The sequence below is a fragment of the Pagrus major genome, chromosome 19 (genome assembly GCF_040436345.1).
Source record: "Pagrus major chromosome 19, Pma_NU_1.0".
Classification (NCBI taxonomy): domain Eukaryota; kingdom Metazoa; phylum Chordata; class Actinopteri; order Spariformes; family Sparidae; genus Pagrus; species Pagrus major.
This window is the reverse complement of record NC_133233.1, coordinates 18,752,443-18,767,023: the sequence shown is the minus strand read 5'-3', so window position 1 is coordinate 18,767,023 and position 14,581 is coordinate 18,752,443. Positions and strand designations below refer to the sequence as shown.

The 14,581-nt window shown below is 42.8% G+C and overlaps 1 protein-coding gene across 1 annotated transcript; it reads right to left on the bottom strand.

The window, feature by feature from the left end:
- Positions 1-47: 47 nt before the first annotated feature.
- ankha (ANKH inorganic pyrophosphate transport regulator a) lies at positions 48-13,512 on the bottom strand. Its single transcript, XM_073488165.1, has 12 exons — positions 12,949-13,512; positions 11,722-11,938; positions 11,397-11,515; positions 11,063-11,146; positions 10,798-10,968; positions 10,234-10,368; positions 9,434-9,526; positions 9,243-9,335; positions 2,874-3,003; positions 2,617-2,740; positions 2,291-2,390; positions 48-965 (listed from the first exon to the last, which is right to left on the bottom strand). The coding sequence occupies exons 1-12, from the start codon at positions 13,042-13,044 to the stop codon at positions 840-842; spliced, it is 1,488 nt and encodes a 495-aa protein (XP_073344266.1). The 5' UTR covers positions 13,045-13,512; the 3' UTR covers positions 48-839.
- Positions 13,513-14,581: the final 1,069 nt, after the last annotated feature.

Here is a 14,581-nt window from a genome sequence, read left to right as displayed (position 1 = left end):
GTCAAACGACGAGGACCTGAAGCCAATGTCAAAACAAAACACAAGGGTTAATAATAAAGCAATTTATTAGCCAAATAAGAATGCCTATACAGTATATACAGTACATACGACAGTCTGAATACTACCAGGAAAATGCTTGGCAAAACAAAAGTAGATGGACTCCCAGACTGCATGGAAAGTGAACAATCATAACTGTATTTTGTAACACACGCAATGATATAACGAGGGATTCCTGACCCCTCTGGGCAATTAAATATACACATTGCATTACCTATATAAAACAACAATAATCTGTACACCATTGTATGTAAAATACGATTGCACAACCCAACAAGTCCCACAACATATCTATATTTGAATTCAAGCAAGGCCTTGCTGCTTAGTCTTGATAAAATAACATAATGAACCCTGTATTTTGGCAACTCCACTACCACTCGACAGATGTTTCATTCTTGCTGCGGAGGAGGAAAAAAAGTTCTCCTGTGTCGTTTTTCCCTTGTTTACCAGTAGACACATGGAAGTGGTTAATACAGCCACTGGTGTGATGATGCAAAACTATGAGAACTGTTGAAAAGGTCGGAAGACAACGGTATTTACACGATGAATGAACACTTGGAGGTGCATGGCTTTCTTTACAGTGTGCGTTTTAATGGTGTGAAGGTCGACGTGAAGAAGACCTCGTCACTCTTGATTCAAAGTTTAAAGTCTGTCCGGAGGACCTCTGAAACCAAATCATACTCAGGTCCTCGCTCCTCTCCAGCACTGTAACACTCGACAGTCTCCTCTTCAGCAAAGTTCCACATAGAGGTCGGCTTTACCTTCCCCCTGCTCTCAAGAGTTCACTCCTGTTCCTCCTCCTCCTCCTGGAGCTCCTCGATGGCGTCCATCTGAGTCCTGGAGCACACCTCGCTCATCGGGGCCGAGTCCTCGCCCTCCACCACCAGCTCGTTGGACATCTCGTTTTTCTGCAGAGACAATGAAAACCGCATAATGCTTGGAAGACACAGAGAAAAGGAGAACTAGCAGTGCCAAGAACTGCAACTGAGACCATTGTTGTGCTAATCTCGTACTTGATTAGCTGCAAAAACGGAAGAACAGTATAATTGTGAGTAATCCAGTCCTCACGTGAAGATGGAAGTATTTAGGAGCACGCAACACCTCCTGAACCCGATGACCTCATTAGGTCACACTGCTGGTTATCAGCACTAACTCGCTACCAACTGGAATATTTAGAAGGTTTACTGTGATAAGAGTAAACTGTCAACTGGGAAAACTGGTGTTGCTGCTCTTTGGGATCTTGTACTAAAAAACAGGTGGTTAAAATTTTTTTCCAAACTTGTAGTTATTCGAATAGAAACTAAGAAACACAAGACATTTCGGACCCTAAATACAGAAAGAAGACTCTCGCACACTGTCCACTTCACTTGCAATTAAGTTTATTGACAGCAACGTTTCGGTAATTAGACGTTCATCAGGTGACAGACGATGTGGCCTGATTGGGCCATGCGAGTCCACAACCCTACTCAAGACAACCTCCCCCACTGTCTTGTAAGATAACTTGATGAAGGCCTAAGTACCGAAATGTTGTTGTCAATTAACTTAATTGCAAAGGAAGTGGACAGTGTGCGGGAGTTTTTTTCCTGATTTTGTCGGCCTTCAGCCTTCTCCTACACCCTAGCTTTTTATGCTAAGCCAACCAGATGCTGGAGTGTGGTGAACCTGAGACTGTCTCAGATGGCAAACAGGTATGAGTGAGCATGTTTTTTTAAATCTCTGCACTCTGATATCAATCAGCCACTATGCAAAAAGGTGACCAAGATTTGCTTTGAATTACAGCCACCTCATTTGCACATTCAAAGGCCAACTCCAAGTGTGTTTACAGGTGTGGGGGGAGAACTACTGTATATGTGGAAAAAGTAGTATAAATCCTTTTGTGGCTCCAGAGGAAGCTGCATGTAATCTGATAAATTGCCTCCAGTGATGTCTCAGTGGCTAAATTGCATTGTTGGTAAAGTAGGCACCAGGTTTGAAAAAAAGCAGTCCACTGTTCTACATTGCACTCCTACAACACTATTGGACTCTTTGGGCAGTTTTGGTCCCCCATATTTGAGAGGTCTTTGCTCTCCGTGTGCATAAGTAACCGATTAGCCTCAGTTACATCTCTATTCACACCGAACACGATGATAATAATGAGTGACGGACACACCCAGTTCAAAATAGCTGCTGATGGGATTTGCAGAAAGCACAGAATAAGGTGTGTACTGTAGTGCCACACACCAGGTGTTCTCACCTGTTGTCGATAAACATAGCAGGCCGCTATGGCAACCATTGTTGACTCTCCTATGAAGCCGGCCAGGAGGGATCCAACCCCGAGTGTGGCCCCGTGAACCCTGAAATACAAAAGGATTGTAGAAAGTTTTCAGTTTTTAAATGCTTTTTAAACAAAAACTGTTTGTTTTAGAACCGTGGCAGTGAATCCTCCTCCTGTTTGATCTTTTCAGGATTTAAGAATAGAAAAGTAATAAAAGTATTTTACTGTGTGACATATTACAGTAAGCCTGAGTCACAGTGCTGACCTTTGTGACCCTGACAGTGTTCTCTGAAGTGTTGACTTACCCCATATAAGGCAGCACAACTAGACTGGTGATGAGGACAATGATGCGGAGAACCGAGCTGGGGGCCAGCACAAAGGTCTTTTTCAGGGTCATGAGCCATCCAGTCAAATGAGCCCGAACAGTCACTGCAAACACACACACACAAAGTGGAAACATCACCCCACTGGTCTGAGCTACGCCCCGGGTTAAAGCCACAGCAGGGAAGGAAAATACAGCTGGACACTGATGCTGAAAAACATCTAAAATCAAGTGTCTTACCTGGCAGGGGAAAAAAGGAGAAAATTCGGAGCGGAACCACACACAGCTCAGCGAAAGCGTACTCCACTCCAATGACATCAACCAGGATCCTCTCTGACAAGTGAGGAGTCCAGAACACCACAAAGCAAAGCTGGACACAAAATGAACAAAAGCAAATTAATTTCTGCGTTCGCTGCACCACAATAGAGTCGCTAGGCACGCCTCATTAGATTTCATTAGTTCATTAACTCAAGGGGTTTTGGATTGAATGTGGGCCTTTGAAGCTCGCATAACACAAGCGAGCGAGCGAACGCATGACAGACAATGTTATTGTTTCTAGAAGCAGTTGCCGAGGCACGTGCAACATTACCAAAGCATCTCAAAGCTATTGCTGTATAATAAGCACATTAGAGGGTTTAACACTGAATAGACCTGTCAGACCTGAACATGAATTATACATCAATGTGTTTAAAATTGTATAAAGACAGTTTCTGAGCACTCCAAACTTAAAACAAGCACCAGGGGGCCGAGAGAGCCATACAAGGTATTTTTCTGGTTACACTCTGACTTACTAGACTGTCACTAATTCAGTCACGCACTCTCATGTTGTCTCAGCTGTGAGGAAAAAGTAATCGTGTTTCATATCTGGCATTTCGCACATAGTATTTATACAAAGGGCAATCCAGCCTTCCTTGTGTAAAGACCTGCAAGTCAACCTGAGCGAGTCCACCAACAGGCCATCTCCACATCTTTACAAAAAGGCAACATAATCTAAAAGGTACTATGCAGAAGAAAGAAAGAAAAAATTAAAGAACCAATCACAATATTTGATTACAATAACCTACAGGCAGAAAACCCCTGCATTACTCACTAGGTTACCGAAGCTCCAAAGCCCAAAAAATGGGTTTTGGGACAGCGTTAATGTAAGACTCGACAGCAAATATTCATACAACATACAATTTGTCTCTTTTCATGATGTCATTTCAAAGTGTATACATCTATTCATCTAAAATGCATGCTTGATGCTTTCATATCTCATTAAAAACAACACTTTTGCTAATGTCAGCTTGGAAACCTAATTTACCTGTTGGGCCAACAGGTAAGAAAATTACAGCTTGAGAAGTTAGAGATGTTGCTGCTGGATAGATATCAAAGATGCTAGCAAAGCAACACAGTACATAAAATAAGCATAAAGAAATGTCAGATAGAGCGAACCACTGTGTTTAACTATATATCAATATTATATATCAACGGTAATAAGCATGTTTGCCGATTTCGCATATTTCCACAATGCAAATAAACTGCCAGTTGTTAGCAGAACGTCACAGTGATTCCTCTATAGACTCATACAAAAATAATCCCTCTAAATCATCACTTATGACCCACGCAGTAACTGTATCCACAGAGACCCTGTCCTCTGCCTTTGGACGTTTCTGGGCATCAGCAATTCTAGAGAAAGACAGCTGATTGTTGAGTGGCTCGCCAACCCAAAGCCTTGGTATTTGACGACCTTAAAATGAGGTCAAATACCATTCCAAGGGCACCAAATACCAACGCTTTGTGTTGGCGGCTCGCCAACCCAGGGCCTTGGTATTTGACAACTGCACAATTTGACTTAACGACTCTTAACTATCTCTGTCTAGAATCACTTACTGCACCTGAAAAATCCTGCAAAGTCAGCCTTTACCTCACCTCACCTCAATCAATCTTCTTATAATGCTGCAGTTAACCGGAGTTGAACTGCTTGTCGACTGTCAACAAGTCAATTTCATCCCTGTCCTCGCCAGACAGTCACACACTATATACACTATCCCTCACTGAAAACACATAAGAGAAAAAAAAAAAAAAAACCTGCTCGGGCAGCTGGATAAGAAGGTGACGCAGGCATTCTAATTTCAACAAATGGAAATTCATCCAAATTATTCCCTCTGTGAAACCAGTCCTCATTTGAACACCAGTCAAAATGTCTTTATATTGTTATTGACACTCTACTAGGACATTGCCCCACAATGTGTAAACAGGCTCAGGTTACCCCGTAATCAATCCTAAACCTATCTCAAGTTGGAAACTGTAGGCTGGTCTCACTACTATCTTTTCAATACAAAGTTCTACATTAAACCCTGAGGTCAGAAGACACTGAACTGCCAAATCATCCTGTCAACCCTATCTATACCATCTAGACCTATCTAGTTTGAGTGCTACCTCACCAGGCTAATAGGGATCCTTTCAAAGGAATCCAAGCATCCCTTTCTTTCCAATGGGATACCTCAAAGATTGGTACATGGTCCCTTGGTTTTCAGTATTCACCACCTGGGTTTGATTATCCAGGAAAATGTTTTTTCTTACATTTCTATGCTGATGATACCCAGTTGTATCTGTGCCTCCTGCCAGAGGACTGCTGTCTCAGTGCAGATCTTAGTCTGCCTCAATAATATCTCAAGGATGATGGACCTTGTAGTGATCTCAGCAAGTCCTTCTGTTTAGTATCCAGCTCAGTTCCGCCTCACTCTCACCAACAAACTTTAAGAAATCTGGGCATCCTGATTGAAGACCAACTAGTGTTGACCAAGCATCTGTCATTTAACCATGTTACTTCACACTGGGCGTGGACCAATTTTTATTGTAGTGTTCACCATCATATTCAATATTTTTCATAATATTGGATATCAAACCGCTGTTACGGCATCTTTAGGCTTTTATTTTGAAAAGAAAATGCACATGGAGCATGTCGTAGCAGCAGAGGTAATGCGTGCCTATATTTGGAAGGTTATAACAGGTTAATTGGACTAACGCAGTGGTATGCACGCAGTGCTTTAACACAGACATGGAGGTCTCAGTTTCTAAGAAGAACGTCAGCTCTCCAATTTGGCAGTATTTTGGGTTTCAAGTAGGAGAAAATGTTGAGCAGAGGGACTTTAACGAGGCTGCATGCCATCTTTGTGGTCATCACCCAGCTGAACAAACAAGCGATGATGATATCATCATTTGGGCAGGACAATATTGTGAAATAACATTTTGGATATCACCTACTTCACACTACACAACATCCAAATAACCATGTCCTATCTGACTGTGTAGGCTGTCAATTCCATGTACAGCCATTGGTCATCTCTTGCCTTGACTACTGTAACACGGGTCTTGCAGGCCTGTCAGTAGCTCAGTCAAAAAACTGCCCAAAATCTTCACTTTTCATTATCCTCCATTGGTTCCCTGTCACTGCTGGCTTTCAAACCATGTCATCAGCGCTCACCTATACTGTATATGGGCCACCAGCACAGCACCAGCATAGTGTGCTCAAAAATTCAGATTTATGAGCCTTTTCTTTCACCACGCAGGAAATCCATCTTAGCTTTCTGTCTAAAAAATTCCTTGAGGAGCTACCTCTTCCCAGAGTACTTACTGGCAAATATCAAAATATTAATACATATCCAATATGGAAATTTGAAACAGTTTTAATACTCTCAATACGGTTTTTTGGGTATTGATACACCAGGACTGGCTTTTTGCTCTCCTCTCATGCATTGCTGTAGTGCCCACATAGTGCTACCTCCTTAAGAAGTGAATGGTCTTAGATGCTATTCTTCTTAACTTACAGTACACAAACCTTGTTTTAATTATCCTTTAATAAAAATCTAAAATTTTATGCTCTCAATGTTGTGTCAATTGTGTGGCATTTGTGTCACTGGAAGGATGTGAGTGTTGTGACACTTCTCTGATCTACTGTGGCTTGGATTGTACCTCATTTGTTTAAACAAAAGTGTTTGCAAAATAAGAAAATTATTTTATGCTGCCGACAGTCATACTTCAAGGTAAGAGAAAATAAGGGGAGGAGTGAGGATGACACACAGTACAAGCTCTACAATACTTTGAGTTCACTGATACCATCACACACCTGTGAAAGATTTACATATCTAGTAGGAAATGATGAATTTCTCAACAGCCTTTGATGTGGCTTTGCGGTATTTTGATCCCCTGAACCAAAATATAGGAATAGATTACTTACAAATGATGATTTCATTAGGCATCACCTTACCATCTATCATTATTTTAGCAAGATGGAGGCACATAATAACTCATTTGTGTAGCTTAAGCAAAGCCGGCGTCTCCCCTGACTCAGCTGCGGTTTCTCCAAACAAGGTGACACATATGCACTCGCTGCCTTGACATCCTGAACACAAACTGTTTTCATAAGATGGATTTATTGGTTATGAAACATTTCTACTGTTCCTCTACTGAATGTACCATGCATACTTTCTCTGCTTGTTTTCCATTCTGTTGTACTTCCCTCATCTGGCATCAGAACAAGTCCTGGCATGAGAGCTGTCAGTTTGAGTTTTTCAACACCCCTACAGGCCATACCTATCTGCCTGTTGTGCTGTGTCGAGCACACACCCTCACATTCATGTTTACAGCTCTGGGACTCCACATCTGGCGTGCCAGTCTCCTCCTCCTCCTTCTCCTCCTCCTAAAAAGACCCAACCTTGGCCACAAACTTCCTGTTTTTCTTACTCGAGCTGCTAAGACAATGAACTGGTGCAAGGGCTTGTTTTTACTTAAAAGAAATGAACTTTGCATCATAACGTTGAGTCAAGGCCAAATATTACCAGAGAGACTGGCTAATCAAGAGTTCTTGCCGGCATAATTGTCCAAACAGTTTGCTGAAAAACAAAAACACTCTGCAGCAGCGAACATAATGTGACTGCAGTGCTCATTACTTAGCAGGAACGTTCACCTGTGAGAGGCTTTAGGGATGTGTTAACCGATATGTTTTATGTGAATGCCTGTTTTATTAAGCTCTTTAAGCTCGGAGGGGTGTGTTGGGGGGTGACACAAAAGCTCCTGAGCCTCTTCACAAATTCCATCCTACTGTGTGTCCCTCTCTCTGCAACCTGAAACCACGACAGGACAGCAAAGGAAAAGTACATTCAGTACGCCTGTGACTAAGTTGTGAACACCCCCCGTCGCTTTGCACGTTAGTGTACAGCTGAACGAGCATAATTAGCTGCCTGAGACCTTTAGAGCTCCTAAAGTGTGCTCGTTTTTCTGCAGATAATTTAGTGCAAAACCTTTGACAACATCGCCTGTAGCAAGCTTTGCGAAAACATGTTTTTGCATAACACTGAACTAGATATGTCAGTCATAGATCTGAACTCTGACCGACATACTTATATCTTCCAATCTGGAATACAACAGGTTTTGATGAAGGTAAACACAGCAGAGGACAACCTAGGTCAGGTGTTTTGAGGTAGACATTCTGCATGTTAGTGATGTGTTATTACAGAATCTAAACATCAGTATGTGCAGAAATACATTTAAAAGCTGTAATTTGCAGTATTTGCCGTCAAAACATATGGATCATGCGGTATAATTAGGCATTTTTAAAGGAAAAATGACTCGCTTTGGATGAGGTTGTTGTTGTAGTATGGCGCTATGGTAGCTGTTAACTGACACCAACTGTAGGAGAGGTCAAATCTCAATAAAGGACACCTTACTGTAGGCTGTAATCTAATACTCAGCTAGTGTAGAAGTGCCTATTATGAAAATGAATACTAGAACTTCATGCTAGCTGTATCAATTATCAAGGTGGGTCTAAATGTTTGAATAACAACGCCTTAAAGGGACAGTTGTGGTGTCCCTAATAAAAAAAGCCAGATGATGCCGGAAAACAGCTTTTCCTTGTTTGATAATGTGGAAAATCATTGCATATGACTGCAAATATTGCGATATTTGATGATATCCAATATTGGCCCGAGCCTACCAACCATATCAAATATATCATCCTCGGCTGAGCTGTAACGTTAGCTAGCTTATTTAGCAAGTCTCTCGCACATGAGTAGATGCAAATGTCCTTCCGTGCAGTGACACAGAAAGAAGAGAGTTCCTACATGAAACCGCTCACAACAAAGTCTGTGGATTATCTTGAGTAACCAGGTCGTGATTTCAAAAGAGAGACATTGCTCTTAAGTTTTTCAAATATATGTTTTGAGGACCACAAGTGCCATCTAGAGCCATCATATTCAAAAGAAGGTAGACACCTCTACTGCCAATAATCAATAGTCCAAATCCTGAAGACAATAGAATTATAAATTGAATTCATAACGATATAACATGCATAGATTTGAGAAGCTAGCGTCAAAGAAATTATTGGCTTAATGACGGCGAATTCATTATCAAAACTGTTGCTGATTTATTTTCGGTCAAAATGTCAAAACATTTCAGCTCTACACCTCATAAATTTTAATTCCAGCCAGAAGTTCAGGCTTGTTTCAACACCAACCACGAAAACAAACCGTTAACCACACCTTTTTTCTGAGCTAAGTACTGCCATATTTTGAAAGCACAAACATTCAAATTATACGCGAGTGAAAACATTTTTCACCCTCATCTTACCGTGAGTGATAGAGCCAGACAGCAGAATGTAAACTTTTTAATGTTGGACTTGGTGACAGGGGTGCAAGCGTTTAGCTTGTTGCTGGGATTGTTCTGTTGGTAAGAAAGCAAAATTAGTGACATAAACAAAGCCATCGACAATAAACTGTTACCACTGCAGTTAACACTTTTAAAAAGGGAGTCTGGGTTACCTTATCAAAGGCAGGGTACACTGCTCTCAGTTCAGTTAACCAACCATAGGGCATGTGACCCACAGGGTATGTGGCTGTGAGGACAGCCACGGCCTGGAATGACAAAGACACACAGCTATAAGTCATCAGCGCGCCACCGCTTTAATGTTAAAAATATCCCACGCAGCACACACAGCTAAATTAATGACAGGTGTCTAACAAAAGCTGACATGAAAGCAACACGTGTGTCCCTCACTTTCCCAGTGGTGTGCGGTTTTTCACAAGTTTACGATTGGATAACGGCCTTGAGCTTGTTATTGTGTCCCGAACAACAACGGGCAGTGTCAGGCTTTACGCGGGAACAGTAGGGCCATGTCGGAATGTTTTCACTCGCTGTAATCATGCCCTGAGTTTCACATGAACATGGTGAATCACCCAAACCACTGGCAGCCAGTGTTGTCAATGATTTCCAGTTCATTCTGGTAAACAGCTTTGTATTGTCTCTAGTAGTTAGGGTCTCTGTAAGCCAGAAAGCTCCAGAGGGAGTTTGTTAGCATCTGGCATTTCATGTGTAATAACTTGAGGGAAAAATCGGCCCACTGGCTTCACATAGCTGTAAATTCCCTGTTAATGACACCTTATATTGAACAATAGTCTATAATTACACGAGTAATTTGTGGCAAATTTATTAATAACATCCAGATAAAATGTAAAAAACAAAACTTTTACATCATGAAAGACAGTCAGTATTTAAAAAAAAAAGGATTTCTAGAGGAACAGCCGAGATATATTTGGGCAAATTAAATTCATGATACACCCACCTCTGTAGCATCAGAGGTCCCCTTGAGGTCGCGAGACACAAAGAGGTTGACGATGGGTCGGCTGATGCGCTGAGTGGCCAGGATGAGGGCCAGGGGCCACCAGAAACTCAGCATCTTTTTGATAGTGGCGTCGCCCTGCAGGGATTAAGACACATCGAATAAATCACTAAGACACATTTAAAAGCTGCTCTTATAAATGTTTTGGGGAAGAAATTTTAATCAGAAGAGAAAGCTCTTCATTGATTTTTTTTTTAATGACCAAACCTAAATGACAACACAATTTCATACTGTTTTACTTTGTTTATATGTGGCAGACCCTGCCACCTTTCTGGTTTCAACCAGTGTTCTGGACCAGCTTGCTTATTCAGTTATGGAAAAAATACATGAGTTTGTATTTATTCTCCAAAACTACACAGTTAATTCCTTATCTTATTATGACTAAATTCAACTAACGTCAAGGTTTCTTTGGATCAGGAGGGTCAACAAGATATAACCATGTAGAAAACAACACTTTTCTCTAGAGGAGGAATTTAAACAGTTTAAGATTAAAAAGGCAGCACTAACCCCGACATCAAGCCCACTGGAGTCTGGGATGTTGTCGTGAATGTTACAGTAGTAACCCAGACCTACGATGCTGAAACGGACCAAGGCACCCATATACAGGGAAAGGATCGGGATGAGTAAAGGCTCCACACACTCTAGGTTACTGTGGAGGAGAATGGCCACGAACACAATCTGTGGGAAAGAACAGCGACCATAAAACACCAAAAATCTCAAGACTGCAAAACTTGCTTCCAAAATGAATTAAACTCAAAATGAGGGAAATTACCTGAGCCACAACATCAGAGATGGAGGCTGAGCCTACTATGACGCTGTACTTGTGCTTGAGAAGTATCCCTGCGTGAATCCACGCCTTCAGACAGAACAATGGACACATATGTTATGCCAAGATACCGAGCTTTAACCTCAAAAACAAAAGCTCGACCACAGCAGGATGAGAGGCTATATAATGAAAGTTGGCTTGAGTTTGAAACAGGAAATACACCATGAACAGAGGATTAAAAACCTATTTATAGGCCAGGTGTGTTTACAGAAAGTGCATGCTCGAGTGATAAAATGTCTGACTTCTCATGTAGAACAATCCTGCTGTACTGCATACTCACCATTGCATCCAACAAAGGGAATGCAGCCAGGTACAAGAAAGCCTTTCTTGTCTTGTGCCCCACAGATTCATCCACATGGTGGAGCTTATTAATGATGTAGTATCCTAAATCTGTGTAAGCTATAGATGAAAAAAAGAGGAAACCACAAGTGAGTCGAGGTTAAGGAGATAATTTCTACCCTGTTTTCATTGTTTTGAGCTGGCACAGGGTGCTACAACAATGGAACTTAAAAGGTTAGCCACAAATACCAAAACTTCGCTTTTAAAGGATGCGGTTTAAGCACAGCGTGTCATCAGGCGTGCACAAACAACCCCTAACAACACACCTATCAAGATGTGAAGGACGAAGGCGATGGCGCCGGCCGTCACCATGCAGAACACAGCCTTCCTCCGGTCCCTCCTGCTGTTGACAAACACCAAGCCCACATTCTTGAAGTCGCTCATGGGTCCGGTGAAGAACTTCATCAGGGAGTAGGCCAGGCCGTAGCTGGCCAGCATTTCCACTGCATCCTCTTTGACTGTGGCTATGCCCCTGTTGAGGGCCTGGAAAAGATATTACACGGTGGAATGAGACAGCACAGGAGGGGAAGTTGATTGTGGCACCGTGACCAGTCCACATGACCATGACTTAGCCTAACTTTATCACTGGCCAGATGGAAATAAAGACTCCACTGCAGTCGTGTGACCCAATAAAAAAATGAGACCTTTGACTATTGCAGAGCAGTGTCATCATAATGTGTAGACAGGAAACACCCACCAGAATGATTTCCATTCAGTTTTACCTTCAGATCATTTACTACAGCTGCCCTTTTCCTCTGCAGAACTGTGTGTGCTATTTATACCAGCTAACAGAGCCATTACATAAGCTTAATCCTGACATCTCCCAGCTTTTTTCTCTTTTTGTTGTTATTACTCTCACACTATCTGCCCATTGTCTCCTGGGAGAGGGCAGCCACCACATCAGTCATTTTGGTGGAGAAAGGACAGGAAATGTCTGAGCAAGAAAATATGACAAGAACCCCCCCTCCCTCCCCAATAAAAATGTACATCCGCCATCATGTACTAACAGGCCCTGAGTCAGATGTACTTGATTATTCAAAAAGCTAAATAAATCACAGGTTAGTAGTGTGACGCTTCTCCGGGACAAGGCTGGGTGTCAAATAACGCGGAAATATAAACGGTGGCATCTTCTCTTCCCAGAATAAACAAGGGGCCTCCCTGTGTGAGAGCTCCACACGCCTCTCCTCTTCCTAAATAATGTATACATAAAAAAAAAACCCTAATGGACACCTCCACTGTAGCTAAGCTAGCTCCGGCTACAACACAAGCCAGCCGCGTTTAGCTTACTGACGACGCGGAGGTCGAAAATGTGGGTTTTTTCCTGGAGATTAAACGTGAATGCAGCTGTTATCACACAGAAACACGCTTCACACACACACACAGCAGATAAATGTTGACGCCGTTAGCCGCTGCTAGCAAAGACAAAGCTGACAAGTCTTGTTGTTGACCGACGCTAAAGCGAGAGGAAAAAAAGACAACACAAGCACCATTACCTGTTCCCCGAGGTCGATGGCAACATTGGTGATCGCCAAAGGCACCAGGAAGCGGATGAGAGGCCAGTAAGGACTGAGAGATGGAAACTCCACCATAGTACAAGCCGGGATGACAGAGCGAGGGGCATCTGCCTCGGTCTTGATTTGATTAAAAAAAAAAGACGACAGTCGGCGGCTGGCGGGGCGGTCAGGCAGCACCTGTGTGTTGTTTTCTAGCGAGCGCGGGAGGCGAAAGTGGGGCAGCGGCAGGAGCCGGCGGGGCGCTCCGGTGGTGGCGGCGGCGGCGCTGCTGCTGCTTCTTCTTCTTCTTCGCGATGCTTCGTTGCTGCTGAGCGGAGGCGAAGGTCAACGGGAATTTCAGACCGGCGCATCTTCCTCCCAAATCATCGTCGAGGGGGTGGTGGGGGGGGGAGGAGAGACGCAAGGTGACATCAAACAGCGCCGAATTCGAAGCGAGGAAGCGTCCCGCGGTGTCGCCGGTGCCGACTCGGGATGGGATGAGGGCGATAATCCGAAACTGGTTGGATTAAGTCTCCGAGCTCCGCGTTTGACTGCGCCTGTGCTGCGCAGTCCGGCTGTGGTCGACCCTCCCCGCAGGCTGGAACCGACTGCTGCCCGCACGTGGGCCAGGCATCCCGGCCGTGACATCATCAGCGAGTCTAAACCTGGCTTTTATTATCACTGCCTGCACACACACACACACACACAATCAGGGCTGCATAATGTGTGTTTACATTACAGCAGGGCAGAAATAGCCTCATTCTAAGCTAGTGTTGCACCGGCTGGCGTGTCGTGGTGAATAAAACACACACACACAGGCATTTTTGGGAATGTTATCTTTACGCGCAGATGCCACTAAATATTGGGAAATTTGACTGGACCCTGGTACAAAGGTTGTGCAGCTGGATTTTAAATGGTGAGAAACAACCACATGAACCCTCACGCAGGAAAGTTGGTCCTGATCGAGTTTTAGTGTTTACACTGCACCGTCCTTTGAGGATAGGACATTAAAATCTAGGATAAACAAATAAACCCTGATATGGCAATAACTAGGGAAATACTGACCCCTGGGGGACAAAGCTAGCTAGAGAAATACCTCACATAGGCATGTCCATATTTCACAACACATCACTTTTGAGAAAATGACAATACAAGAATACACTACTTCAAAAACAAAATAAAATTCACATATGTCACAAATTAAACAATCCAGTGAAACACTCAAGAATCCCAATATCCCTAACTCATTTTGCGTAGTGTATATCTGTCACGGATGTGTTTGCTCAAGGTCTTTTTAATGGTGTTATAGTCACACAAAATGCAGTGAATCACAGATACAGTTGGATAAACACATGAGGTAATAATACAAACTCATAAATATGTATTTTTTTCCATAACTGAAAGAACAAGCTGTTCTCAGAGTAAAATAAGGTCCCAAGAACACTGTTTGAAGCTAGAAAGGTGGCAGGGTCCGCCACATATAAACAAAGTCAGTATGAAATTCACATAATATGTCTCATATCAGGTGAGTGTGTACATTACAGGAGGGGTTGTGCCATTATAGAAATGAATAATTCCTCCTTATTTTCCTTTTAATCAACCAGGAAGGTCAACAGTCTCTTCCTTACAAAGA